Raw genomic sequence first — 27,335 nt, 5'->3', positions numbered from 1 at the left:
TAATTGTCATTTTCTAATGTATTAAAGTACTGTTTATTCAACATGTAATTCAATAAGTTCATGACCCTGACAATCTAAATAACTTAAATTATGTTTACCAAAACAAAGTCCTTTTAAATTAGTAATATATTGATTAACAAGATTGGAAAAGTTTGTTTTGTTAAACAATAGTGTTGAATTACTTTGCATGTTTGTTTACTATTCATTTAAAATAGGAATGACCCAAGTTTTTAAAAAAAATCTATAAATAGATTTATCAAATAGGAAATTTACAAAATGATTACCTAGACATAGGTTCAAAAAGGTCAAAAGCAGGTTTTGGCATAATATACTGTCTATATTTCAATTTAACTTAAAGGAAAATATCTGATTTGCTTACGAAATGCATGAATATGCAGTGTTATAAATCTTATTATAAGTTCTTTTTAAATTAATTTAGGTTAACTGTAATTTAAAGAATAAAATTTTATGAAACACACATTTGTTGCTTACATGGGATAGAAGTCGGTCTAGATTTTATTATTATGCCTCATTCATTATTTGGTGATCCCTGTTAGTGCAGACATTATAGCCTATTTATGTGCTGAATTCATCTGTTCACCTGTATTTGGAAAGCCTGTTTTTTGTCTGTCCATCTGTCAAAAAATATCTTTTGTAAACTCCAAAACTCGGAAAGTTTAGGTAAGAGGTGACTGAAAATTTAAACAGTAATTATTCATAATATGCAGATGTGCATATCATAATATTTTGAGGAAATTCTGCAAATGTGATTTTGTTTATTTTCGTTTTAAATCACAAATTTTAAAAAATGTGGTCTTTAAATAGGATTTTAGAAAGAAAAAAAAACTGATGCATTTATATTAAGTGTATTAATTTTAACATGATAAAATTATTTAAGAATTTGTTTTAGACTATTTGAAAAAGATGCTTTTAGATTTTAACACAATTAAAAATTAACCATAAAAATACTGATCAAGTTTGATTTTAATGTAGTAAAGTAAAAAAAAAAAAACTATTCTCTTTTTTTGCAGATTGTTTTTTGTTGGGGCAAGAGAAGGTCACTTGCCAGGATTTCTTGCTACGATAAATATCAACAACTTTACACCCACTCCTTCCTTAGCATTTGGTGTAAGTAGAATTAGATAATTGTACACTGTCCATTGATTGTTGTTAAGATGTAACAAGAAGTCCATGTAGATAAGACATTTTTTACATTAACCTTATGGTCTAAGGGAGATAATCAGTGAAAATTTTTATTATTCTGAAAAGTTGATAAAATAGTATGAAGATATGTTTTCACCTCTCACTGTAGAGTGCTTTGTTATTGTATTTCTTAGGACTATGTAGTATATCATATATTGTTAATGAAGGATTTGCTTTTTTTAGTATTATGATTGGTTTTATGTAATAATAAAGTTTCAGAAGTTAAAAATTAATAATTTAGTAAATTCAATCTGATGGTAAAATTATATGAAGAATGATCATATCTTTACTGGTAGAAATAATTAGGTGAAAATATATTCTCAATTTTAAACAACATTTCAATTAATTCTTTCGGAGGAAATTAATTATATTACACATAAATGAATTTTTGATTTAATTTTCAATAGAACTTAGCAACAAAACAATACACATCACACAAACTTGATATATAATATACTGCTAATTCAGAAATTATTGTATGCATTTATTATTTTCATTTTGTCATTGAGAAAATTCAAAATGGGAGTTTAAATTATTGCGATTATAACTCTCTCCCATTTTACCCAATATTAAAAACTTCGCAATAATTTCTGAATTCACAGTATTAGATATAGTTTTAAGCTAATAATATTCTTGTTATTTATTTTTCAGTGCGTTATGTCTCTTGTATATTTAACGTCAACAGATATCTATGCACTAATTAACTATGCCAGTTTTGTGGAGACAGGATTTATTGCTATCAGTATTTGTGGCCTGTTATATATGAGATACACTCACCCTAATGCACCTAGACCAATTAAGGTAAGAATTTAAATTATATTATGGTTACATTATTATCAGTTTACTAATTGTACATGTGTAACTGTTGTCATCTTACATTGGACATATGTAACTTTTTTTTTTACCTTTGTAGAATTATCAATATGGAGTTTCATGAATAGGTCATTTTCTCCATTGATAGGATCAACTTTATTTAGCCCATAGAAGAAATGTGATTAAATATATTCAGTCTATAGAAAATCTATATAAAAAACAAGAATCAAAAAACACCTATGAAATACACCAACAAACAATAAGCACTGAACAACAGCACTTCTGCTTTAGGATGATGCATAAAATTTACATTTAAGATAGATACAAGATATAACAACTGGAAATTCAGAAATTATTGCGAGGTTTTTATTTAGGCAAATAGTGCAAGTGTGTGAAGATTGCAATATTAAGAACTCACATTCTGATATCTGTATGCAGATTATCCTGAAAACACAATAATTAATCTCGCATTTTAGTCCATTCTTCAAAAATGGCAACAATAAATACATATAATAATTTCTGAATTTACAGTATTCTAATAGCTTTGGTAGTTTAGTATTCTAATTGGCTGTATTTTTCTTTCAGGTGCATTTAGTATTCCCAATATTTTTCCTGATTATCTGTGCATTCCTGTTGATTGTTCCTTTGTTAGATAGTCCTAAGGAATGTTTTATGGGAATGATTGTTGTTGCCTCAGGCATACCAGTCTACATTCTAGGAGTATGTTGGGAAAAGAAACCAAAGTCTTTCCTGTCTCTTTGTGGTGAGTCAAGTATACTGAGCAACAGAAAAAATGATACACTTTAATTGATACACTTATTTTTAATATTTTTTATATCTTTGTGGTGAGTAAAGTATTTGTATGCTGCCTTCCTCTGTATATTTAGAATCGACTGTGCAATACACTTGTGGGTAGACAAGGTCGTTAAAAACCACCCTCTTCATCCTATATTTATTTAGACTTACTTTCAAAAAATGATATAAGTCACTTCTTATTTTCAAAAGATGTGGGGTTTCATATTTTTTTTAGAATGAATATGGAAGTTGTTTTTTGGCAAATATTAAAACTTATTATTTATAGACATTGAGAGCTTCTTAAGGAAATAGTATTTATATTAAGAGCTTTCAGGAAATCACTGTACAATAAAAAAAAATCAATCAATCACAATTTCATACCATGCAATTGTTATCATCTTTAATAATGTATAACAGTTAAGGAAAAAACACCTATCTATACCAAATATTGACGGATCATTGGTCAGATTAGTAGCAAGGAAAAATTGTTCCTAAGTGAAGGATAAAAAACTTAGTCTGAGTCCAATCAGCAGCAAAAGACGCTGCAAAAACTTTATTCTTTGTATGCTAAGATTTAAAGTGTTCTGTTGTGAAAAATGTGATTTTTCATTTCCTATCGTTAATCATCCATTTTTAGATGGTGACGTTCCCTTGTCACCATCTTACGGTGTTTATATATCTCAACTTGTACGATTCACTCGTGTATGTAACAATGTTTTAGATTTTAACGAGAGAAATTTATGTATTACTGAAAAATTATTACACCAGGGTTTTCGATATCACAAACTAGTCAAAACATTTACTAAATTTTATCATTGGTATAAGGACATCATTCGTAAATATAGCTCAACATGCATACTTCTTATACGTTTAGGTATTTCACATCCAATTTTTTATGGAAATATTCTTTATAAAGCACAAAGGTGTCAGTATTCACCCCAAAAACAAACAAAACCTTTGAATAGACTTATTAAGAAGGGATATAGTTACAATACTGTTGTCAGGTCATTAAAGATTGCATATTTTGGCGTTAATATTGATTCACTTATAGGGTCTTTGCATCGGAACTAAACACATTTATTCAAAAACCAGTTGTTGGCATGACACGGGTTATGTTCTTCTCATATATGTTATGATGGTATGATACTAAACCCCTAACCGGAAGGATTGTGCCTGATGTTCATATGATGAAATCATAATCTTTCAGTCAGTTTAATTGAAGTCTGAAGCTGGCATGTCAGTTAACTGCTAGTAGTCTGTTGTTATTTATGTATTATTGTCATTTTGTTTATTTTCTTTGGTTACATCTTCTGACATCAGACTCGGACTTCTCTTAAACTGAATTTTAATGTACGTATTGTTATGCGTTTACTTTTCTACATTGGCTGGAGGTATAGGGGGAGGGTTGAGATCTCATAAACATGTTTAACCCCGCCGCATTTTTGCGCCTGTCCCAACTCAGGAGCCTCTGGCCTTTGTTAGTCTTGTATTATTTTAATTTTAGTTTCTGGTGTACAATTTGGAAATTAGTATGGTGTTCATTATCACTGAAGTAGTATATATTTGTTTAGGGGCCAGCTGAAGGACGCTTCTGGGACAAGTCCGGGTGCGGGAATTTCTAGCTACATTGAAGACCTGTTGGTGACCTTCTGCTGTTGTGTTTTTTTCTATGGTCGGGTTGTTGTCTCTTTGGCACATTCCCCATTTCCATTCTCAGTTTTATGATAGGGCTATTTCGAACATGAAGTTTTCAATCTGATTTGGTAACTATGGAATTACCATCTTATTCCTCCATATTTTGCATATATTTTCAGAAAAATAAAATAGAATAACTCTATGCTGTTGGTTGTAATTTAGATATTTTTTTTTTAAACCAAATTGCATGACAAATTTTAGAAATACATACTCAAACTTTTATTTTTTAATTTCAGATAAATTTTCAGTTTTGACACAGAAGATATTTGTGAGTGTTCGTGAAGAGTTGAAAGAAGATTAAAAGAAGAAATAGTACAGATATATAATACCTCATGTGTTATAGAGCAACTATATCAACAATATAAAATTTTAGATGAGATTTTTATTTGTTAAAAAACTTTTGTAAATCTAAGGTTCTATACACCTTGAAAAAAAAATATTCAAAAGTTACTTTTTTATAACATTCTTTCTTTGTAGAAGAAACATTTGTTAACTGAAAATTATTTTAAGATCATTTTATAGATTAAGGTGGGGGAAAAAAGACTCACAGAAAAATAATGTGTATTTTGAACTTTTTTATTTTGTTTTTATACAAATTGATAAAAAGGAAAAATTCTTTTTATTGCTGTATGTTAAAAATTAGATGGGCAAGAAAATTAAAGAAAACCCTTCGAATGACTATTTTTGCATTTATGAATATTTAAATTGTTCATTTTATACTAAGCTTTGATTGTTATAAATCAGACTTTTTGGTTAATATTTATGAAATTACTGATATTACAATTTTTACAAATTATCTGTTAACTCTCATTGATTTCATTTAACTTGTCACCAAAAATTGTTATATTTCCTGATTGTTAACTATGCAAACATTTGACTACTGCAATGTCAGATGACAAAATCTTGTAACTATAATTTTTGGCCTTTTTAGATTTATTAAATATTTTATGTTTCTGATGTATGAATGACTTTAATATAACAAAAAGTTATGCAGCAATCACCGACAGGAAACCGTATCATATCATTTAGGTTGAATGTCATATCTCTTTCGACCACGATGAACATCTTGCTATTTTCCCCATTATTTTATTCATTCAATATATCACAGATTATTCTTTAAATTAGTCAATTAGATATTGTGTTCAAATTTTACCTGTGCAAAAGAAAAATATTTTCTCTTTATTAGTTGAAATACATGTATATTTATAATTCTGTATAAGTACATAAGTTCTGATTTTTTTATGTGATGGTATTTTCTTTCATTACCTAGATGTATTTATTATTATGTAAAAAGGTTATGGACATATCTTTTTGTGAGGATTTTGTTTTGTTTTGAAGGGTGACACTTTTAACATTCGATAACGTTGTTTTTTTTACAATGCTTGTAGAATACATCACTGCACAATTATGCAGAAAATCATAAAAATCAAATTTTAAAATGGTGTCATCCGATGTCAATGTAAAATGCATAATTGAGCTCTAAGAAAACAAGCTTTGTATAAAATTTGTTTTGTTTTGTGGTGTGATGTGTTGTTATCATATTTGTTTCCAAATGTTGGGTCATATTTGTTAATTTCCATTGTTTTTTTTGTTTTTTTAAATAACTTAAAAGATAAAATGAAAACATACTGTTATATATGTAGGATTCGAAAGTGCAATGAGGACGCTAAAACGTGATTGCCTATAAGCTAACGTCGAACATCTGCATTCTATCTTGATGTTTTACAGTCCATGGTAATTTATAAATTGAGGGAAAATAGTATTGCAATTTTGATTTTAAGCCCTGTTCAGAATAAACAATTGCTAGATTTTCAGTTAAAATATGTATGAAATTTTCACAAAACCATTGAACTACTGCTCAACACAGTTTATTGATGTCAATATTATGTATATTGTTTGGCTACAGTTGCCATACAAATGTATATGTGCCTTTTTCATACAATCTGTCTCATTGTTGTCAATTTTTTAATATTTTGTTATTTTTGATTGTTGAATATTTATATTGGTTTTTACCAAATTTTATTGAATATCTACCGGTCAAAGTATAGAACTGTAATCATGGAATTGTTTTGTAAATATTTCCTTAGAGACCTACTATAAACTGTAATATAATTTATTAGATAATCAGAAGTTTCTCATATTTCTTACATATCAAATACCAATACTTTTAAGTAGCAAAAATATTTCTATAGATGATGTGTTTACTAGAATTTTTACCATCTAGCTGTAGTTAGAAAAATCTCAGGTTGCATTCCTTTAGAACTAGTCAAAAATTTTACCAAAACTTGAAGCTCAGCTATTTTTTTTTGACAATCAAAGTTTAGTTAGTTTTTTTTCTTTTCTCGATAAGTCCTATTGAATCAATTATTACATCGTATTTTTATGATTTTCATTTAAATATACATGCAACTCATAAACTTTACTTTCACATTCTTTGGTATAATAATCCTTCTTGTCTTTGGTATTTGAAATAAAAGTATGAAATGACCAATAAACCTTAAACACACCTTAATGTTTGCATGAAAAGGTGCTTCTCCAAATTATCATGTGAATTAAAAAAGGACAAATGTTTTAATTGTCATTTACCATCTTACTAGCATTTTCATTTCATTTGAAAAATATTAGATATCAAGTTGAAAAAGACAATATTTTCATTGACATTTTCCATTTCAACTGTCCAACATACTTTTGGATGTCATAATCTCATTTTGTGTTTAACATAGGTACACATAAAATCATATTCGTTTCATCTTACAGAATAATCTCAATTTCATTTCATCATTTATTCAAACTTGTACAGTACAACTGTTGCTATTATATTAAACTTGTACAGTACAACTGTTGCTATTATATTAAACTTGTACAGTACAACTGTTGCTATTATATTAAACTTGTACAGTACAATTGTTGCTATTATATAAACTTTGTACTGCTATTATACAAAACTTGTACAGTACAATTGTTGCTATAATATAATGACACTTTTATATTCCACTGCCTCTTTTATACCCATGGTGCCTGGTACTATTTTTATATAAATTGTATAATTTTTGCTACTTTTACATATACATTACATTTCTGTTGACGTTTTTTACGCAATCTAATAACTTAAATATCCAAATTTTGATGTCAAATAAATAATTATCCAATCATATGTATTTCCCACTGTAAGAAACTTACCCAAAAAAGAACTGTTTACAATATGCAAGAGTTTTAGTAACAGGCATCCACACATATATATTTTTCAATCAATAGATATCCAATCAATTCTAAGTCAAAGATTTTTTTTTGGTAAAGATATGATTTACCGGTAGATATAATATTTCAACAAATTATTTGTAAACTATTGTATATTGTTACTAACTACGCACATAAATATTAACGTCTTCCAATATATCAATAAATTTGTAACTACAATTTATACACATTTTAGGATTTAGTGCAATAAGATTTAAGATTCTGCTTAACCCTTTCGCCGATGAGTCCCAGTTTACCGGGATTTACGCTTCAGACACCTGACGATGAGTCCAGTTTTACCGGGATCGGAATACCTCTTTTATATTTCCCGCTCAAAACAGTGCAAACATGAGTTATCTTTCTTTAATGAATACCTGGATGAAAGTGTAAACATGGCGCTTCTGTTTGTTGAAAACCGTGTCAAAATCAGAGGAAATTTACGGAATTTACGAGAATTTGAAATGAGGGAACATTTTTTTTTAAAGAATATGGAAGAATTGAATCCAAACTAGTATACTCTTTTGACATGAAATGTTGTTTTATGTACAAAACACATGGAATGGACATTGTTCAGTGTGAGGAATTTGTACAGCCTCACAAAAAATTTCAAAATTTTGCCGTTTTGGGTTAAAAAATTATGATTTGGGGTCAAAGAGCAGAATTTGAGAATTTCACCTAGATAATGCCTAAATTTGAAAATTTGAATATTTTATGAGGAAAAAATTATCAAAACATGAACAAAACTGTGAACATGGTGTTAGTGAATGAAATAAATACACAAATAAGTTTTTATTGACATTTATTATGAAGATCTCCCACTTGAGTAAAAGTAGCAAGGGAAGCCATCGTCTCAGAATAACATCTGTCTGGGCAGCAATCGGTGAAAGGGTTAAAGCCTTATTATATCTGCATTAAGGACGTCAGGTTAAATATAGTGTTCACTTTACATCTGTTAAAGTCACCCTCCATTAGTTTGTTTATGTGTCCTTTATGTGTCTTTTATTTAATCTTAAATTCACATCTAAAACTACAAGTTACTTTAAAAATTGGTACTGTAAATTCAGAAATTATTGTGAGGTTATTATTATTATGAAAAATGCGACAGAGTTGTAAATGCAATAATTTAAACTCTCATTTTGAAATATTTTATATGTATTAAACAGGATTTTTCTCAACATCATAAAAATCAAAATCGCGTTTAAGTCTAAAATGACAATCGCAATAATAAATATACGCAATAATTTCTGAATTTACAGTATAAGAAAATAAGAGCTGTGCTCTAATATAAATTCATCTGCCTATATATTTTCTTTTAATCGGCCAAACGTGTTTCACTTCTGTCTTTGTGAAGTGCTCTACATGTTAAGTCTTCTATTATGGTTCTGAGATGATGTTGAAGGAAGAGTCACATTTTGAAGATTTCGTTGTAAAGTGATGTATTGGTTATCACTATGCCTCCCCAACTACTAAATGAATTTCCCTCAAACCTGTGCCACTACCCCCCAAATATAGTGTAAATTGTACATTCTGGGTGCAGTTTAAAATCAAATTTAGGAAGGAATTAAATAATCACTTTAAAGAATCACATACTTATAGAAATTCTTCTGTAAAGTTGTATCTACTACAAATATTTTATTTTAATTCACTGTCAGAATGATATTCTGCCAAACACTCAGCAATTCTTGTCTTTGAATTTAAAATATGCATCGCTTACTATAAAGTAATGTCATGCTTTTGATTTTTGCAAAAAATTGCAACAGGATAGGTTTTAAAAAATTCAAACTTGCATTTTAAATATTTTTATGCATTATAATGATTGTCATAGGAGTTATGTATGCAGCATTTATTCTTAATTTTTTTTCTCAGTTTTTGGCCATTGTTCAACAATAAATGCAAACTATATTATCTGCATTTAGTATTCATATTACTCAATGCTATAGGAGCTAATAAAATAAATTTTAAATAAAACTTGTAGAATAACATGGGGCATTTATCAAGAATGATTATAATTGCGCCATATGATATCTTTATTATGTAAATTATATAAGTATACTGATGGAAAAATTATCTGTTTATTAAGAGTGCAGTTGCATTATACATTCCTTCAGATTACAAATATGTAAACATATACCCAATTTCTTGCAGTTGGTATATTATCCATGTTGCATCTGTTACTTGCGAAACTACTGGTTGGAATTGTAATTTTAATTTCACAGGTTATAATTAGTTAGATTTGACTTTAGAGTACCATACCTCAATTAATTTTTAAATCAAAAGCGGTCACTTTTTAGAAATGGTCCAGCAAGGATAAGAATACTTCTAATCAGCTGGCATTAGAATAGATGTTTACCAAGACTTTTTTGCAAAAATATGTACTTTGTGTCAAACTTATCTTTAAGATACTTGCTAGATGTGCATACAGATGTTTTTTGTTAAATATTATATAGAAAACAGTTTATTTCATCACTTGTCGATATAACTTTGAAAGTTATAATTAATTTATGTCTTATTTTGTGATTTGACGAAGGCTTTATTTGTTTGTTGATATTAAAGTATTTATAAATATGATAAAATGGAGAAAAGATTACATGTCTGTCAGATATTTTCTAAATTATGTGTTTCATGATTTTGCAAGCTTTGCCATTGAAAGCTGGAAAAGAATCAAAATTTAGTACTGAGAATGAAAAGAAATTTTATATAAGCAAGCACCTTTTGCTCTGCTCCCTTTTTCTTAAAGTATAATTCATATGTTAAAAAAATCAACTAATTATTACTATTGAAATGCTTCCTATTTATCTCATTAATATTTGCAAATAATGAATGCACTCACATTTAACTATGTGGCTATCTTGGAGAAAGGAAAGAAATAAAACTATTAAAATATGAGTTGTCTTTAATTTTACTCCAGGAAAAAGAAGAGCTTTTCCTTATATTGTCTTTGATTTCTGTCTTGTGTGCAACCACTTTATATCTTTTTTCTCTCTTGTGATATGTTTTCCCATTTGTATCAGTATGTACAGCATAATGTACAGATAATAGAAATAAGTATATTTTTTGATAACAGAAAATTTGACATATAACAGTATTCAGAATTTTTTTGAATTTTAAGATATATCTTTTCAAACTAAAATTTTCTATATTAGAAGATGGTTTGACTGAATCCTCCAATTTAAGATCATTTTATTTACTAGTACTACAAAAATTTGGAATTTAGTTAATCATTTACAGAATCACAAAAGCATTACTGGAGCGTTCCCCAGGTTAGGCAGTCAGTTGGTTCCAATTTATGAAAAATTCTGGATTCGCCACTGCAGAATAACAGTTTTCTAAAGTATGATATATTTGAAAACTCTAGCTAGAACTTAATACTGTTGAGCCAATATTTTTCTGTGTCACAAAGCCATAATGTGGGATTTTCAAAAGTGCTGAGCAGAATGATGAAGACATACAGAAATGTGATTACACCTATGACTCAGATTATGACAAGCTTCAATTTCATAAAACTGAGTCATTCTGAACATGCATGAAATATTTGCCACTGAACATTTAACAACTAATAATCAATCCATCTTATTACTGAGAATTTGAACTTGTCAGTACAAGTAAAAAAACAGTAACTTAGTCCAAAAAAGATTGAAAGAAAAAGTATGAAATTGAACTGATGTGATATATCTACAAAAATCAGCCTTAGTTGCTAGAATGGATGAAAATGGAACCATGTGTTTACATTTATTTCAGCTGATATCTTAATTCATTAACTGATAAGACTTGTGTTGAGTAATTCCAGCTGGCTGCATTAAAAGGCAGAGTAGCTTAATTTTAACTTCAAAAGTTTAATGACATACATGTATATTCCATAAAGAAATTTCTGGTTAAATTTTACTAACTTCAGTGCTAAATGAAGAACAAGGAGATACCAATGGGGTAATAAAAATCCATCAGTCAAAGGAGGGACCCAAAACAATCCATATAATGAACACAACATACTTTAAATAACCAAATGATTCAACAGCTCTATCCCTTTAAAAATAAATTGGAATGGAAGTAATTGCTGCAGAAGTCATGAAGATGTCCAGAAGACTTTGTCCATCTGTTTAGATTTCCTCTTTAGAAAGAAGTAAATATTTGTCATCACAGACTGAATTCTACTTATCCATAGATGAGTTCTCAATGCTTCATACAATTCACATTATTCATTAACAAGAGGCGGTCACAACGACAGCAAACCGGATTTATTAACATTTATTTGTGTCCTGGCAATATCACAAGAACCATTACTGATGAATGGTGAAAGTGAAAATCGTCAATATCAAATTTGACCTCCATTTTGTCATCAGTATCAACATATTAAAATTTGAAAAGCTTAGATTGAATGGCTCATGAGTAAATGCAACAACGTGAATGGAAACACCATTTTACGATCTTTCAAGAACCATAACTCCTGAACGGTAAAAGTCAAAATCGTCATTATTGAACTTGACCTCTTTTTTGTCATCAGTAACAACATATTAAAATTTCAAAAGCTTTGGTTGAATGGTTCATGAGAAAATGCACGGACACGACGGGAAACACCATTTTTCAATCTTTCAAGAACCATAACTCCTGAACGGTAAAAGTCAAAATCGTCATTATTGAACTTGACCTCCATTCTGTCATCAGTAACAACATATTAAAATTTGGGAAGCTTTGGTAGAACAGTTCATGCGTAAATGCACGGACACGACTGGAAACTCTATTTTTCAATCTTTCAAGAACCATAACTCCTGAACGGTAAAAGTCAAAATCGCCATTAAAAGCTTTGGTTGAACGGTTCATGAGTTAATGCACGGACAACATATATGATTGCAGCCCGCCCAGCCGCCCGCCGTACATCCCCAAATCATTAACTGACATTTTTGTCACAAAAATCCGGTTAAAAAGTCTTGTAATTGTCACATACAGTAATACTAAAACAATCAATGTAAAGCCTGCAGAATATAATACTTTTTATGCCCCACCTACGAAAGTAGATGGGCATTATGTTTTCTGGTCTGTGTATCTGTTCGTTCGTCCATCTGTCTGTCCCGCTTCAGGTTTAAGTTTCTGGTCAAGGTAGTTTTTGATGAAGTTAAAAGTCAATCAACTTGAAACTTAGTATGATATGATCTTTCTAATTTTAATGCCAAAATTGACCCCAACTTCACGGTTCACTGAACATGGAAAATGGTAGTGCGAGTGGGGCATCCGTGTACTATGGACACATTCTTGTTTATTTATTAATGAAGCAAGTTGTGGACTTTTTGTATTGGAGCCAATTTACATTCAAGAAGAGGATTGAAAGATTACATATTTTGTGATTACTGACCCATGTACTCATGAAGATTTCTAGATAATTAGGTGTGCATTTCATGAAAAAAATATGATTTACTTTATTTAAAAAAAGTATGGAAAACAAATAGTCCTATTAGACAAAAAATAAAAAATGAAAATATCAGCATGAAAACGTTAAATAGTGAATATATAATGCGACGGCATATATTATAGGACAAGGAAAACATTTTATCATATACTTAGACTAAATAACATATATTTTTTACTGTATGATAATAGCATTAAAACGTAAATTCCATATTTATCGAATTGGTGCTTAGCGGGCTGATATGAAAAGTTTATCACATACTTCGATTGTTATCACATCCCTTTCCGTAACGTTATCGCATGGCATTCCGGTGATACTCGGCATATTCCGGAAAATACACCTCAATGCTACGTTTTCAGTGAAAAACATTACAAAATAGTTTACAAAGTAATTATTTGGATACTGAAAAGTATATTGTATAAAATATTAATAAAAAAAAAAACAACAAAAAACAAACAACTTATGAAATAATTATGCATTTTTTAAAAGTTTCAAACACAATTTAGAAAGTTACTTTGAAAAAGTTGACTTTTCCTAATAGTGTTCATTATGTATATTGATGATTTTTTGTTGTCAATTCGTCCATATTTAAATGTTTTGCTTCTCTGTTGCATATGGTAGAAAGATTTCATGTCAAATGTACTAAATTTGGGTTCCGACGTCCGTGAACTTCTGTTTGGGAACCACGTGAAAGGATTAATATATGATCTGTTATGTTTCTCCATTGTTGAAGCATATGATAAAAAGATCATAACATGTCATTTTTCATATCACATGTATTATCAGCCCTCGGTCAATATCAGCCCTCGAGCCATGCGGCTCTTGGGCTGTTATTGAACCTAGGGCTGATAATACATGCGATATGAAAAATGACATGTAATAATCTGACAGTATCCTATTATATTCATCAAAACTTGTATAGCTCCTTTACACTGGCAGATTATTATTAATTGAATGTGAAGAGCTTTTCATTTACTTAAGCTGATTTACAAAAATCATTCTTCTGGATATTGTTGTACATACACAGATTTGTTCTGATATGTAAGATCATGGCAAAAATCATAATAAGACGAATTGCAAACTCCATTGATGATCTACTGCGAAAAGAACAAACAGGTTTTCGTCAGGGGAGAGGTTGCATCGCCTAAATATTTACATTGAAAAATTATAGAACAATGCACAGAATGGCAACGGCAGCTATATATAAACTTTGTTGACTTCGAGAAAGCATTTGACAGCATCCACAGGAAAAGTCTTTGGAAAATATTGCGATCATATGGTATTCCACAAAATCTTATTTACCTCATAAAAGCATTCTACAAGAGATTTCAGTGCAGGGTTGGATACAGTGATATATACTTCCAAGTAAAATCAGGAGTAAGACAAGGGTGTGTCATGTCATCGACACTCTTCATTATAGTCATTGACTGGATAATGAGACAAACAACTGCTAATACAACAAGAGGCATAAGATGGGGCACTTTCACCACTTTGGCAGACCTAGATTTTGCTGATGACTTATCAAAATTTAATGTCTCACACACACCAACATATTCAAGATAAGACCTAAGAGCTAGAAAAATATTCGGGACAGATGGGGCTGAAAATCAACGTAAAGAAAACGGAAGTCATGACACTAAATGTAAACAACCCAGGGTCAGTATTGATGGATGGAAAAACATTACCACATGTTGATACCTTCACATACCTTGGCAGCACTGTTACTACCAGTGGCGGGGCAGAATCTGACATCAAAAGAAGACTATCAAAGGCAAGGTCAGCTCTTTCACAACCTGCAGTCTGTTTGGAGATCTGGTCAATATACAATCCGGACCAAACTCAAACTTTACAGCAGCTGTGTCTGCCTGTACTTTTGTATGGTTCAGAATGTTGGAGGATGACAGAACAAGACCAAACAAGCTGTCTGTATTCCATACCAAAAGTCTGAGAAGGATTCTGCGAATTTTTTGGCCACAAAAAATTTCAAACGAGGATCTATTCATCAGATGCCAACAACAGGATATAGCCACAACAATAATGAGAAGACGCTGGATCTGGATTGGGCATGTCCTACGAAAAGACCAGGAGGATATCACAAAGACAGCACTCCACTGGACCCCAGAAGGTAAAAGAAAGAGAGGAACACCCAAAATGACATGGAGAAGAACTGTAGAGGCAGAGGCTAATAAATACCAACAGACATGGGGCACAATACAGAAAACTGCTAACGGCAGACAAAAGTGGAAAATCTTCGTTACTGCCCTACACGCCAATGGCGTACAAGGGCAGTAAGTAAGTATGTCATACTTGCCACTGGACATTAACCACCAATCCATATATCCATGCAAAAAAACTTGAAGGTTCACATGTGCTGAATTATACTAATATTTTCTTTTACCAGGAAGACAAAAAAAAAATCATTGATTTTTACAAATTCACATTTCTGAAGAAGTGCATATAAAAGAATTAAGTTTATTACTGCTAACAGTGCTCTAACAAGAAGTGTAAAAGTTTTACATGTACAATGGAGTCAGGAGGATCTGATGTGATACCTGTTTTCGTTATGATTTTATGTATTTTCTTCTTTACATTTATGAAGAAAAATCTGAAGAATTCCTCTACTTGAAGTACTTTACATCCATGAACCCTCCTACAGTATTAAATGAAAGGATCTGATAAAGATTTACAGACACCATACATGTATCTTGTATAGAATTGATGTGTATATACATACTTATGCAGGGACAGACTGTTCCTTGACTTCTGGCATGAAGAAATGACAACCCTGTACAAAAAGATATGTTGGATACTCACTTTCATTTATGGTACTAAATAAATCTATTGAACTGTGAAGGAAATATCATGTTGCTACGAAGATTTTAATTCAAATTAGTGTTGCATTACCACTTCTGCCTGCGATTGCCGCTTAAAATCATCTCCTGAAATTGTCATTTTAATGTTTTTCCAACCCCATATCCAAGAAGGGTCCAAGAAGGTGGGATCACAATGATGTGGATACTTATTCCCGAGTTGTTTACAGATATATGAAGTAAAACACTGCTACCGCTAAAAACGAGTTTCCAATTTTGAAATGACGTGATTGAAAAACTGAAGTTGACCTGGGGTCATTCGACGGAAAACGCGTCAATGAACATAGCGACGTCAAATTTTCCCGGGTAAAAGCATCTCTCGGTGATGCCTATATGAATATGTACTATTTGTTTCTTGCCTATGTGAACACAGTTAACAAACCTCAAAAGATTTGAAAATGAAGTCAAAATGATATAGCTTGCTAAATTGTACATTAAAAACCTCGCTCTCAAAGCTATACAAATAAAAAGCACCGGGTAGAGGATATTAATTATACGGAAAACCTAGAAAGGTAAGACAGCATTTTAACACAATCTTTATAGTGATCGCAGCAAGTTCAATGTAGGATAAAAAAAAAACCACTTAATTCACATTGATTTTTCCTGGACGGTCCCCATCCCCTTATAACATATGGTTACTTTCTAAGCGTACACATAAATCACTTTACGTATACAAATGTGGGAAGTATATCACCATTGACAGAAACAAGTGCTTGTGATGGGTCCGTGTAACACTTATCAATTCAAAGTTTTAAAAAGTTTTGAAATTTTAGATTTTTGGAATTTTGATCAAAGTTTTAAAATATCAAAATTTCAAATTGTTCAAAGTTTTGAAATTTTGAAATTTTAACCAAATTATCAAAATATCAAAATTCTAAATATCGTTTAGATATTTTAGAAACTTGATCAAACTTTTAAAATACTAAACCTAATGTGCAATTTTGATTATTTCACTTTTTGAAAGTTTAATTTTTGAAATGTTTGCTTAAAATATCAAAAATATAAAGGGGCGACAAGAGGGGTACCTTTAATCACTGATGTAAACACGGCTCTGATACGAACTACTCTTAGTTATAAATAAATAGCATGACATATATCAAATCATTCTTAATAACAAAATAAATAATGAAAAGAAGAAGTCGGTTTTTTTTATGAAACATATTAGACATCACATGGGATAACAGTATCCTGAAATTTTAAGGTTGTGCATCTATCAAAAAAAATATAATTAAACCTATTTAAACCGGAATTAACTACGTTGATTTAAATCTCTTATATAAGGTTAGCGTTTGAGATCAATAATTCAAAGCTATTTTGTGTTCCCAGTGCCAAACTTTTAGAAGTATCAGTGAAACATGACCAACTCGCAGTAAACCATATAGTATTATTCGCCTTTTTGACGTTCCTGCTGAAGGTAGATCCAGAAAAAAGCGCTTCGGTGGGCTGGCATACAACTTAAAACGTTTTCCTTTCTTGTTTATCGATTGCATGATGATAATATAGAGCCTTTTATGATGTATTTCAGTTCCAAGAAATGATACGGAAGGAATATTAAAATATAGCGTCGCAATAAAAGTTGTGCTAGGCGTATTTCAGCTGGACCCTAGACAAAAAAGTGTACTGTTTCAGCGATTATAGACGTAATACTAAACTCCGAAACATAACAATGAACTAAAATCAAAATCATACAAGACTTAGAAGGACAGAGGCTCCTGGATTGGGACAGGGGCACAAATGCGGCGGGGTTTAACATGTTTCGTGAGATCACAACCCTCCCCTATACCTCTAGCCAATAAAGAATGAAAAACACACAGTAATACGAACAGTAAAACGCACTTCAATAGGAAATACAAGTCCTATGTCAGAATAGGAAACAAACTAAGAAACTAATTACCATGCATGACAATGATAATAAAATAACAAAGGACTACTATACATAAGGCTAACAGTTACTGTCATACGCCAGCTCCAGACCTCAATTAAACCAATTGAAAGGTTTTATATGTCCTCATTATGCACACTCTCTCCCTGTTGCATTTATTGCTAATTTGTTCCGGAACATTCATGAAATATTTGTCACTGGCAACAACAAAAAATCGATAATTTAAAATAGGTTGTTTACATACAAATTACTAAGAAACGTAAGATTCAACTTCCGAGGACAAAGTTGCCCTTATAGATGGATTTAAATATGTTTTAACTTCACTTTGGTCAAACACCTCTTTAATTGTTTCGTTCTTATTTTGCTTGAATTTCAAATTTCAGTTTCAGCGTTCCGTATGTGAATTCTTTACTTCAAATCCAGCGTTTAACATTGTACTGGTTTTTCGAGAGCGTCATTGGTGTACGGCCAAAAATGGAAAAAATCCATCATGCAGCTGATAGTGTGGATTCTCTTTGCACGCCCCATTCTGACTGGGTGTACATGTGAGTTTGCTAAAAGTCGATTGTCGTACGATAACTTCAAATACCCAAATAACAAAATGCAAATACGGGACAGTAATATCCTTTAATACAAAAAAATCTATTCCTTTTGTTTACTATAATAAAACAGTGGTTGATTTAGAACCTTTAATGGAGCTACGTGTATGATAACCAGTCCAAACGTTGTCTTTAAGGTAGCAACCATGTAACTTTAAAAGTGGGGTGAGGTTGTTTTGTCGAAGCGTTCAAAATTTAACACTAAAAGGCATGGATAATTTTTCTTTAGTCCTCTTCTGGCACAGAATATTATATCATCAAATTAGGGATCAGAATATGTTAATGTACCATTATCGAAGCCCCTAGTGGTAGTATCAAGTAAAAAAACGGGGACTATCTAAATATTGGTTCCCCAGAAGATTACCATTTATCGCTGATAAAAACGTTTGAACACAATTTTCAACTTTCAAAATGCCGACACCTACAACTTGATAGATGGGTGCTTAATGTAGTACAGTGGCAACTATTACATAAACATGAATGCAAGATGGGTGCTTAATGTAGTACAGTGGCAACTATTACATAAACATGAATGCAAGTTGGGTGCTTAATGTAGTACAGCGGTAATTATTACATAAATATGAATGCTCGTGAAAATAATGTTTATGGTATACGTTTATATATGATATGAAAGGTTTCAACTTTCACAAAACCAGAGCTATACGTTGGATTTAACAGTTTACTTTATTTGGCCTTTTCAATTTTATTTGACTTTATTTGCCTTTTTAACTTAATTTGGTTCGAGTGTCAATGATAAGTCTTTTGTAAACGAAACGCGCGTCTGGCGCAAAAACCGGCAAAATTTATATTCCGGTATCCGTCTATGATGAGTTTTTGTAGATACCTTGTAACAGTATCTTGGCTCAAATTTCCTGATATTGGATCCTATTACCGTCTTAAATTCAGCGTAAAAAAGATTATATTAAAAACCTCCCACACTGTGGACCAGCACAACCTTAAACCATGCTATCAGTATCATGAAGCGCTTTTCTTTTCTTTACGGAACGCTTAAAGCTGAATATTTAGGGCAAACAACTTACAAAGAACAAATAAAAACGTTTAAGTGATCTTTCATTCTGTACATGAAATGATATATTCTTTAGCCAACATGATTGCAGAAAGTAAGAAGTCGTAAAGCAAAACAGAAAAAAAAAATGAAATCAAAAGAGAAAATACATCGTGTATTGGGCCTTTTTTGTGGCTTAGAGTTTAGTAGAAAATGTATATACATGCTCAACATAACCATACTATTTGACCTACTGCGAGTTGTTCAGTTTTTACTGTTACTCCTGTTTCTCCTAAAATATGGGTGCTAGAAAAACAAGCAGGTAAAATGGTACGTCTGGGGTGGTGTTCTCGAAGCTATCTTAGGACTAGGACGTGTCCTAAGTCTATCTTATGACAAGTCTTTGTCCTAAGTCGTGTTCTCGAAGCTCTCTTAACTTACGATATATCTCATTTTTCGTCCTAACTTTAGGACACCCAATAAAGTGTCTTAAGAGCATCCTATCTTCACCCTAGTGTAATAAAGTCTTGATTTCGCTTTTTGCTCATTATTTTACGTGAAAATGAACATGAAATGAAACGCACCATCGGTTATCAACTCGTATATAAAGAAATTGTGCATGATTTTAAACTTTGAACTTCGTGTTTCACGATACGATTACACCACAAATTTAATTCTGGTTTATCAAAAAATATCTTTAATGATTTAAAATTTCGACCTAGAATATGTTTAGGACGTCCTAACATAAGATTCGTCTGAGATAGCTTCGAGACACAACTTAAGAGTGTCCTAAGTTGATCTTAAGTCCATCCTAACATTGGTCTAAGATGTGTCTTAGGACGAATCTTAGGATACTTTCGAGAACGCCACCCCTGGTTTTTAAATGAATTATCTTCTTTTAAGAAATATTAATTTTGTCATCCAATTTTTCACCGCTTTCAACTGTCCGTTTTATTTCATACATAAACTTTTAAGTATCAGTATGTTTTTAATTCATATTGTTTCGTTTCGTTCCGCTTTTATTTCGTTTCGCTTTTTACAGGTATCCCTCTTATTGCCCCTTTTCTATTTTGATATTTTAAGCAAACATTTAAAAAATTAAACTTTCAAAAAGTGAAATAATCAAAATTGCACATTAGGTTTAATATTTTAAAAGTTTGATCAAGTTTCTAAAATATCAAATTTATAAACGATATTTAGAATTTTGATATTTTAATAATTTGGTTAAAATTTCAAAATTTCAAAACTTTAACACAATTTGAAATTTTGATATTTTAAAACTTTGATCAAAATTCCAAAAATCTAAAATTTCAAAACTTTTTAAAACTTTGAATTGATAAGTGTTACACGGACCGTGATGCCATATCATGATTGTTTTATCAACAATGATTGATTGTTAGTTCCTTTTGATTCAGTGGAAAATGTTTCATGTATGTTCAGGAAGAAAACAAATTTATAACAATGCATACACGTAACAGAATGTAAGTCCTATAAAAGGATTGATCGGGATATCGCTAAAAACTGGAAATTTGGACTGTCTTTAGAAATGAAGATACATTTGTCAGAAAAAAATTGGTTGCTTATATAGGGAATCATGGAAGCGTGACTGGAGCGGGCCCCTCTTAGGTCAGTCAGTGGGCCCCCACTTATGAAAATTTCTGGATCCGCCACTGTTTGTAAGGGAAAACAGGCCACGTACGGACCCCTCTAAGTGTTATAAGTTTTTGTGATTTGGTCTGTTTTTCAAGTACTTGACGCAAGAGGTCAAGTGTGTTTGGTGTATATGGAATGAATTTTTATGTGCACATTTCTGTCTGTTAGGTTTAATCTTACCTTTTGGAAATTAGTATGGCGTTCATTATCACTGAACTAGTATATATTTGTTTAGGGGCCAGCTGAAGGACGCCTCCTGGTGCGGGGATTTCTCGCTACATTGAAAACCTGTTGGTGACCTTCTGCTGTTGTTTTTTTCTATGGTCGGGTTGTTGTCTCTTTGACACATTTCCCATTCCCCATTTCCATTCTCAATTTTATATTTGGTGTATATAAAAATGTTAGGATTATATGTCTGTCTGGTACAATTTAGTAACCTTGACACCTAGACTTGAAATGTTCATCATGACATGGTCAGCTTTTAGTAAAACCATAATCTTTTAAGACTTTCAGCATAAAACAATGGTCAACAAAGCAGGCAAAATATTTATGTGTGTGCATTCTTGTTCATCTATTCCCAGTAGTTCTGTATGGTTTTCAAATCTTGCGTTTATCTGTTTAATGTTTCACTTAAATCACCATTTAATTATGGTTCCAATGACAAAGATCCCATGAAACTGATTTTCTGTTTGCAATATTCTTTATCTTCAAATTTGAGTAAGCCTTCAAACTGTTTCAATTGATAGTGCTACCTGTTGGCCTGTAAATATGTAAACGAAAATCGCATCTGGCGTACCAAATCTGTTATTTTCGATGAGCTTTTTTCTTTGCCAGAAAAGCTGCGAATCCAAGATTACTCTGACTTCCAACAGCAATTTTACAATGCATGGTATCTCGAAGCTTGTCTGGCAAAACAGCCGTTGGAAATCAGAGTAATCTCGAAGCTTGTCTGGTAAAACAGCCGTTGGACGTCAGAGTAATCTCGCAGCTTGTCTTGCAAAACAGCCGTTGGACGTCAGAGTAATCTCAGACTACCTCTGAGGGCTGAGGGGCTGGATCGTAACCTTTGGGTAGTACAGATGTTGTGGTGTGCTTATGCAATTTTAATTTGATTGATGATTATGTTTATGATTTAATTATTGGTTGCTTAACGTCCAGTAGGAAATATTGCATGCATGGTCAGGACAACTTTCTGATAAATTATATATGAAACATTAAATTTCCATATTTCAATAGTTTCGTCAGTAACTTTACATTCTTTTTATATAAATGTATACACATCAAAGCGATGTAAATATAGAAATTGCAATAAAATGAATAATAATGCTTTTAAAAAAAAAAGTCTGATTATAATTCACATTTATAAAATAACAAAAATGCTGACCAAAACGATTGTCTAAAACATATCAAAAACACTTTAAATATCAGGAACTAGTGTTCAGCAGTTTTAACACTTCATCATAAACTTTCACTGACCCAGAGTAATTATTGTGTTCTATGTTTTTAAGTTGACTGATATATTCCTCTGGTAAATTACTCTGAATAGCACCTCTTATTATAATGTCCATATATTGTGGAGATGGCCTCATATCCCAGTCACTAGGGACAGCGGTTGGTTCCAATAAATAAGTTCTACAAGTTAGACTTCGGTCTTCGGATATCACGTCAACATTTAAAGCTTTGTAAATACCTTCTTGCCTGAAACAACACAAAGGATTAAAGTAACACTTTCTCAATTACTTTCAATCCAAAATAATTATATAACATAAACATTGTATATAGAAGCAAGGATGCATAATTTTAACTTGTACGTCCTTGATTAAAGAAAAGGAAAATATCAGTATAAATTTCTTTATATTACAAAAAGAGGCATTCAATTAGAAAAAAATATTAATATAAGTAATAGTAAAATAAGGAAACTTGGTACGATTGCTCATATACAACAGTATAAAACTCACAACCGACGCGGAAAGAGTTCGACTTAGTCTTGTCTGTCATTTACCGTTCTAGAGTATGCCCCTTTTTAAAAGCTTAAGCGGGGTCACTGACGTTCTCAGATAACATTTTTTTTTAAATACTGTAATACCTGTCTAAAGAAGGTATGTCCTCAACACCAAGTTCCCAAACTGTACCCCATACAGAGCTTCCTTTAGCAGGTGCTATAGTTGCAGCGGCACCATTCCATCTTGATGTTTTCGGATTTATCGTAATGAAGAATGATAATCTAAAATCCTAAATATAAAACTATATGACTATAGATGAAAAATATACAACGAAATTAAATTTTTATACATGGTATTTTTAGTGTTTATTTTTGCATTTCAATGTGTCTCGCCATTTTTTACGTTAATAAATGATCTAGATTAATTGATTTATGTATAGCTTCTCAAGTCCAGCGGCAAATAGTACCCATATTTATATCAGACGGGCATTCTGAGTCGATTTTTTATTAACGTTCCCGCTTACAATTAAGGTACAGTCAATATGAATCTGGAAAATAACCAATAGACTGGAAAATGGCCAACGTCTGTCCCATCTTCAAAAAAGGTCAAAAGTATAAAGCAGAAAACTACCGTCCAGTTTCTTTAACGTGTATAGCCTGCAAAATAATTGAACACATAGTTACCAGTAACATCATGTCCCACTGAGATAAACATAACATCCTTCATCCTTTGCAGCATGGGTTCCGCAAAAACATATCATGTGAAAATCAAATCAACGAGTTCATAGATGATATAACACAAAACTTAGACGAAGGAAAGCAAACACATTGCTTAATTATGGACTTCTCTAAGGCTTTTGACAAAGTAAGCCATTCACCTCTGATCAATAAACTAAGGCAATACGGGTATAGAAACAACAGTCAGTAGAAGTTGAAGGAGTAAGCTCTGGATTCATTGATGTTGAATCAGGTGTACCACAGGGTTCAGTCCTATATCCCGATCTTTTCATCTACTAAATCAATGATATGTCAGAGGGAGTTCAATCTTGAACAAGATTATTTGCCGACGACACTATCATTTACCACACAACAACAACAGATGCCACAACACTGCAAGACAGCTTGAATACATTATCAGATTGGGAACAACGATGGCTCATGAAGTTCAACGCAGACAAATGCAATGTTATGACCACCAACAAGAAAATTAAGAAATCATATCAGCAAAGATTACATCATACGCGGCCATGTTCTTGGGAATATCATCTGCCAAATAGCTTGGAGTAACCATCAGCTCAGACTTAATTGGAGTACCCATGTACATAACATCTGCCAAAAAAAAAAACATAACTACTGGGCCCCTAAACAGACATTTAAACATCAACAACTGATAACTGAAAGAAAATGCATACAAGTCATTAGTAAAACTAACACTAGAATACGCAAGCGCAGTTTAGGACCCCTATCAACAAAACAAGAAAAAGACAATTGAGATGGTACAACGCAGAGGGGCTCTGTATGTTACCAACAAATATCGTGACACATCATCGGTTGACACCATGATAAAACAACAAGAGTGGCAGCAATTAGAAAAGAGAAGATCAACAACAAGAATATGTATGATGTACAAAATCACTAATGGTCTAGTAAATATATGTATGTAACATCTAGGCTAATTTTAAGTCGAGCTAGTACTGGATGTTAGCAGGTCACCCATTGTGGAGAAAAAAGCTTTCAAACTACACTAGATTCGAGGAATATCATACAAGTAAAGGTCAACCTTGGCCAGGGGTTTAATTAGAAATGCTAATTGTATACCAGATCGGTTAAACAAACAAACATTAAGGTCAATATATACTTCTTAATTAGGATAAAAAAGTATCTAAAATATTCAATATTTCAAATGGTTATTCAAGTTAGTATAGGAAGTTTATTTAATAACCAGGTATACTACTTCTATAAATTCCACTAAGTACAGGGATGTTCAAAACTTTTAAACGGCTAGTGAAAACTAACGGTAAATTGCATGGGTAAGGCGTGTTCGATTAACCGGTATGGATAAACTGTACACAAAGTATAGCGGTAAAATCGTCCATAACGGTACAATCTTTTTCTTCAAGTCACATATTTACATCTTATTCTAAGTCTTAAAAAATACATATTGGAATCATGTAATGTAACGGCTATCTTTACTTACCATTAACTTAGCTGTTGTTTTGTATACTGCAGTAGGATTCTTAAGTTGAAGTCGTTGTTTCAGTAAATTGCTTCCATAAGCAAAATATAAGAACTTTTCTGAAATGAAACATTAATACTTGCGATCTTTCTTATGTTGCTCTTAATCCCCCCTCGAAAAAAAGAAATACATACGTCGTTTACTGACGATTGAAATCAAATGTAATTTACAGTTAACGAATATCGATTTTCTTATTTACAACCACCTCGTTTATCCCATGGTAGCATGCTCGCCTTGAGTCTGACAAGGTCAACATTTCCCGCTTCTCCCCACACAGCCAAAACGTACAGTAAGAGCAGACGATCGAGTGATCGGCTCGCAGTCAGCAACAGTGTGTCTCAGTAGGGTGACTTGTTTTCCTGTGGACTGTTAGCTCGAAAACTTACACCATTAAAAAATCTGCTCATGACTTCAACTCTTCAAGTCCATAATTGCGTTACTATTCAAGACTAAGTAACTAGCACGTACTTGTTCATACGGAATTTTAGGTGTATAAATCAAATCATCTTTATTCCTAATCAAAGGGATCATAAAGCGCATATAAATAAACACAAATCGCAAATTTCATACACAATATCCACACAAACAACAAATGCAATCTAACATACATACTGATTGTTAATAATTAAATATGATTTAGAACAAATATGGAAATATGATTATAAAAAAAACTAGAACACACCCGTATATCGCGGGTCCGTGACTGAATTAAAGTATATAACTATGCACAAACCTTATTTTAGTATTAGTATTGTCATCTGATAAAGTCATGCTGATTATAAGATACACAGTTTTCTCTGCTTTCAAATCTTTCTGTTTGAACCCGTCGAACTGGAACTTATCAATTATTGATAATATTAATTATTTGGAAAACAAAAGGTCCTGGAATGGAGTATTTTTTAATCAACAGCATTGTCCTATATTAGTTATAAATATTGAATTCTTTGATTCGCTGTTTTACGTCATGACCGCTAACAAATTGAAAACTGTACCTATACGCCTTATTTTAGTTCAGATTTTTTGTATTCGTATTCGTATTACAAACAGCGAGTTTTATCCTACAGTTTTAACTTTTCATGGACGATCAAAAATTTTAAGAAATGGGTCAAGTTCTAGTACATTTGAATAGTCGCGGTACTAGAATATTTTATGAAAATGTGAAACACAATCAAAAGAAAGCATTTTTCATCATTTAACCCTATCAATAGCAACACAAAAAACATTAGCCGATATCGGATCGTATAAATATATACCTGTAGTCATTGCTAACATTTAATACATGTATAGATTCCAAAACTAAAATTATCTAGATATCCTGTAGTATATAAAGGTGCGTTTGGATAAACACCTTGAATATTACTAAAAATATTTACTTACATTGTAAATTTACATAAAAAAAATCATCAGCAACAGATGTTGACTTCATTAAACGTGTTAGAAAGCTGCAAATTATGAAAGATATGTCAAATGCTTTAATAACGGTTGATTCAACCTGTCTATGACTTAGCACGCATATAAAATGGACGCAGATGACCCCTTTAAAAAAAAGATACTCCAGTGTACTAGCATACATAGAAGGAACACAACTGTCAAACTGCAAACCGATGTGTTCTTTGCCTGAACATTATTTGGTCAAACTGAGGGAATTTAATCGAGTGGGAATGGAATTGAACACAATGTCCAATGAAATGTACATGCACAATACAAAACAATACACTACAAATAAGTCAGTATGGTTCGAACTAAAAATTTACAGAAGACCACTTCAAAGGGGCACTAGCTGTCAAATTCATGTTCATCGATTCTAATCAAATTCTCATATTTGGATTTATAACAATGTAAAACATTTATCCAAACTATTAAAAGTCTAAATAAAACAATAAACAAGGCACAGGCATGAAAATACGTAGCTTCATTTCGTGTGTATTTGAGTCTAGACGCCACCTAATTATTTATCGAGTTGACCTCTATAGTCATCCGATGACCATATAAGCGATGTAAACATA

General features: G+C 31.6%; 3 protein-coding genes across 3 annotated transcripts in view; 2 read left to right on the top strand and 1 right to left on the bottom strand.

Moving 5' to 3' along the window:
- The window catches only part of LOC139524101 (large neutral amino acids transporter small subunit 2-like), a 32,332-nt gene extending 21,703 nt beyond the window's left edge, over positions 1–10,629 (top strand). Inside the window, exons 7-10 of the mRNA XM_071318670.1 lie at positions 1,032–1,128; positions 1,855–2,004; positions 2,602–2,779; positions 4,743–10,629. Coding sequence (XP_071174771.1) covers positions 1,032–1,128; positions 1,855–2,004; positions 2,602–2,779; positions 4,743–4,807 — 490 coding nt within the window. The 3' untranslated portion in view covers positions 4,808–10,629. The remainder of the gene's footprint in view (positions 1–1,031; positions 1,129–1,854; positions 2,005–2,601; positions 2,780–4,742) is intronic.
- A 4,106-nt stretch (positions 10,630–14,735) lies between these two features.
- On the top strand, positions 14,736–15,089 carry LOC139525164 (uncharacterized). The gene has a single exon (XM_071320352.1). It carries the CDS (start codon positions 14,736–14,738, stop codon positions 15,087–15,089), a length of 354 nt encoding a protein of 117 aa, XP_071176453.1.
- A 7,198-nt stretch (positions 15,090–22,287) lies between these two features.
- On the bottom strand, positions 22,288–26,655 carry LOC139524110 (gamma-glutamylcyclotransferase-like). The gene is made up of 4 exons (XM_071318682.1): positions 26,583–26,655; positions 25,291–25,388; positions 23,238–23,383; positions 22,288–22,849 (listed from the first exon to the last, which is right to left on the bottom strand). Exons 1-4 carry the CDS (start codon positions 26,599–26,601, stop codon positions 22,576–22,578), a joined length of 537 nt encoding a protein of 178 aa, XP_071174783.1. The 5' UTR covers positions 26,602–26,655; the 3' UTR covers positions 22,288–22,575.
- Between the last annotated feature and the right edge of the window lie 680 nt (positions 26,656–27,335).

This window comes from Mytilus edulis, chromosome 5, assembly GCF_963676685.1.
Source record: "Mytilus edulis chromosome 5, xbMytEdul2.2, whole genome shotgun sequence".
NCBI classification, from domain to species: Eukaryota; Metazoa; Mollusca; class Bivalvia; order Mytilida; family Mytilidae; genus Mytilus; species Mytilus edulis.
Note: the sequence above shows the minus strand (reverse complement) of the source record. Positions and strands in the feature narration are given on the sequence as shown.

What these genes read in the sequence shown, in the direction of transcription:
- LOC139524110 (XM_071318682.1), bottom strand. An exon ending in AAACAACAGCTAAGTTAATG is followed by an intron (nt 23,384 to 25,290) that starts GTAAGTAAAGAT and finishes TTTTATATTTAG; the next exon opens with GATTTTAGATTATCATTCTT. An exon ending in GACATACCTTCTTTAGACAG is followed by an intron (nt 22,850 to 23,237) that starts GTATTACAGTAT and finishes GTGTTGTTTCAG; the next exon opens with GCAAGAAGGTATTTACAAAG.
- LOC139525164 (XM_071320352.1), top strand. Translation starts at nt 14,736, where the DNA reads ATGGGGCTGAAAATCAACGTAAAGAAAACGGAAGTCATGACACTAAAT.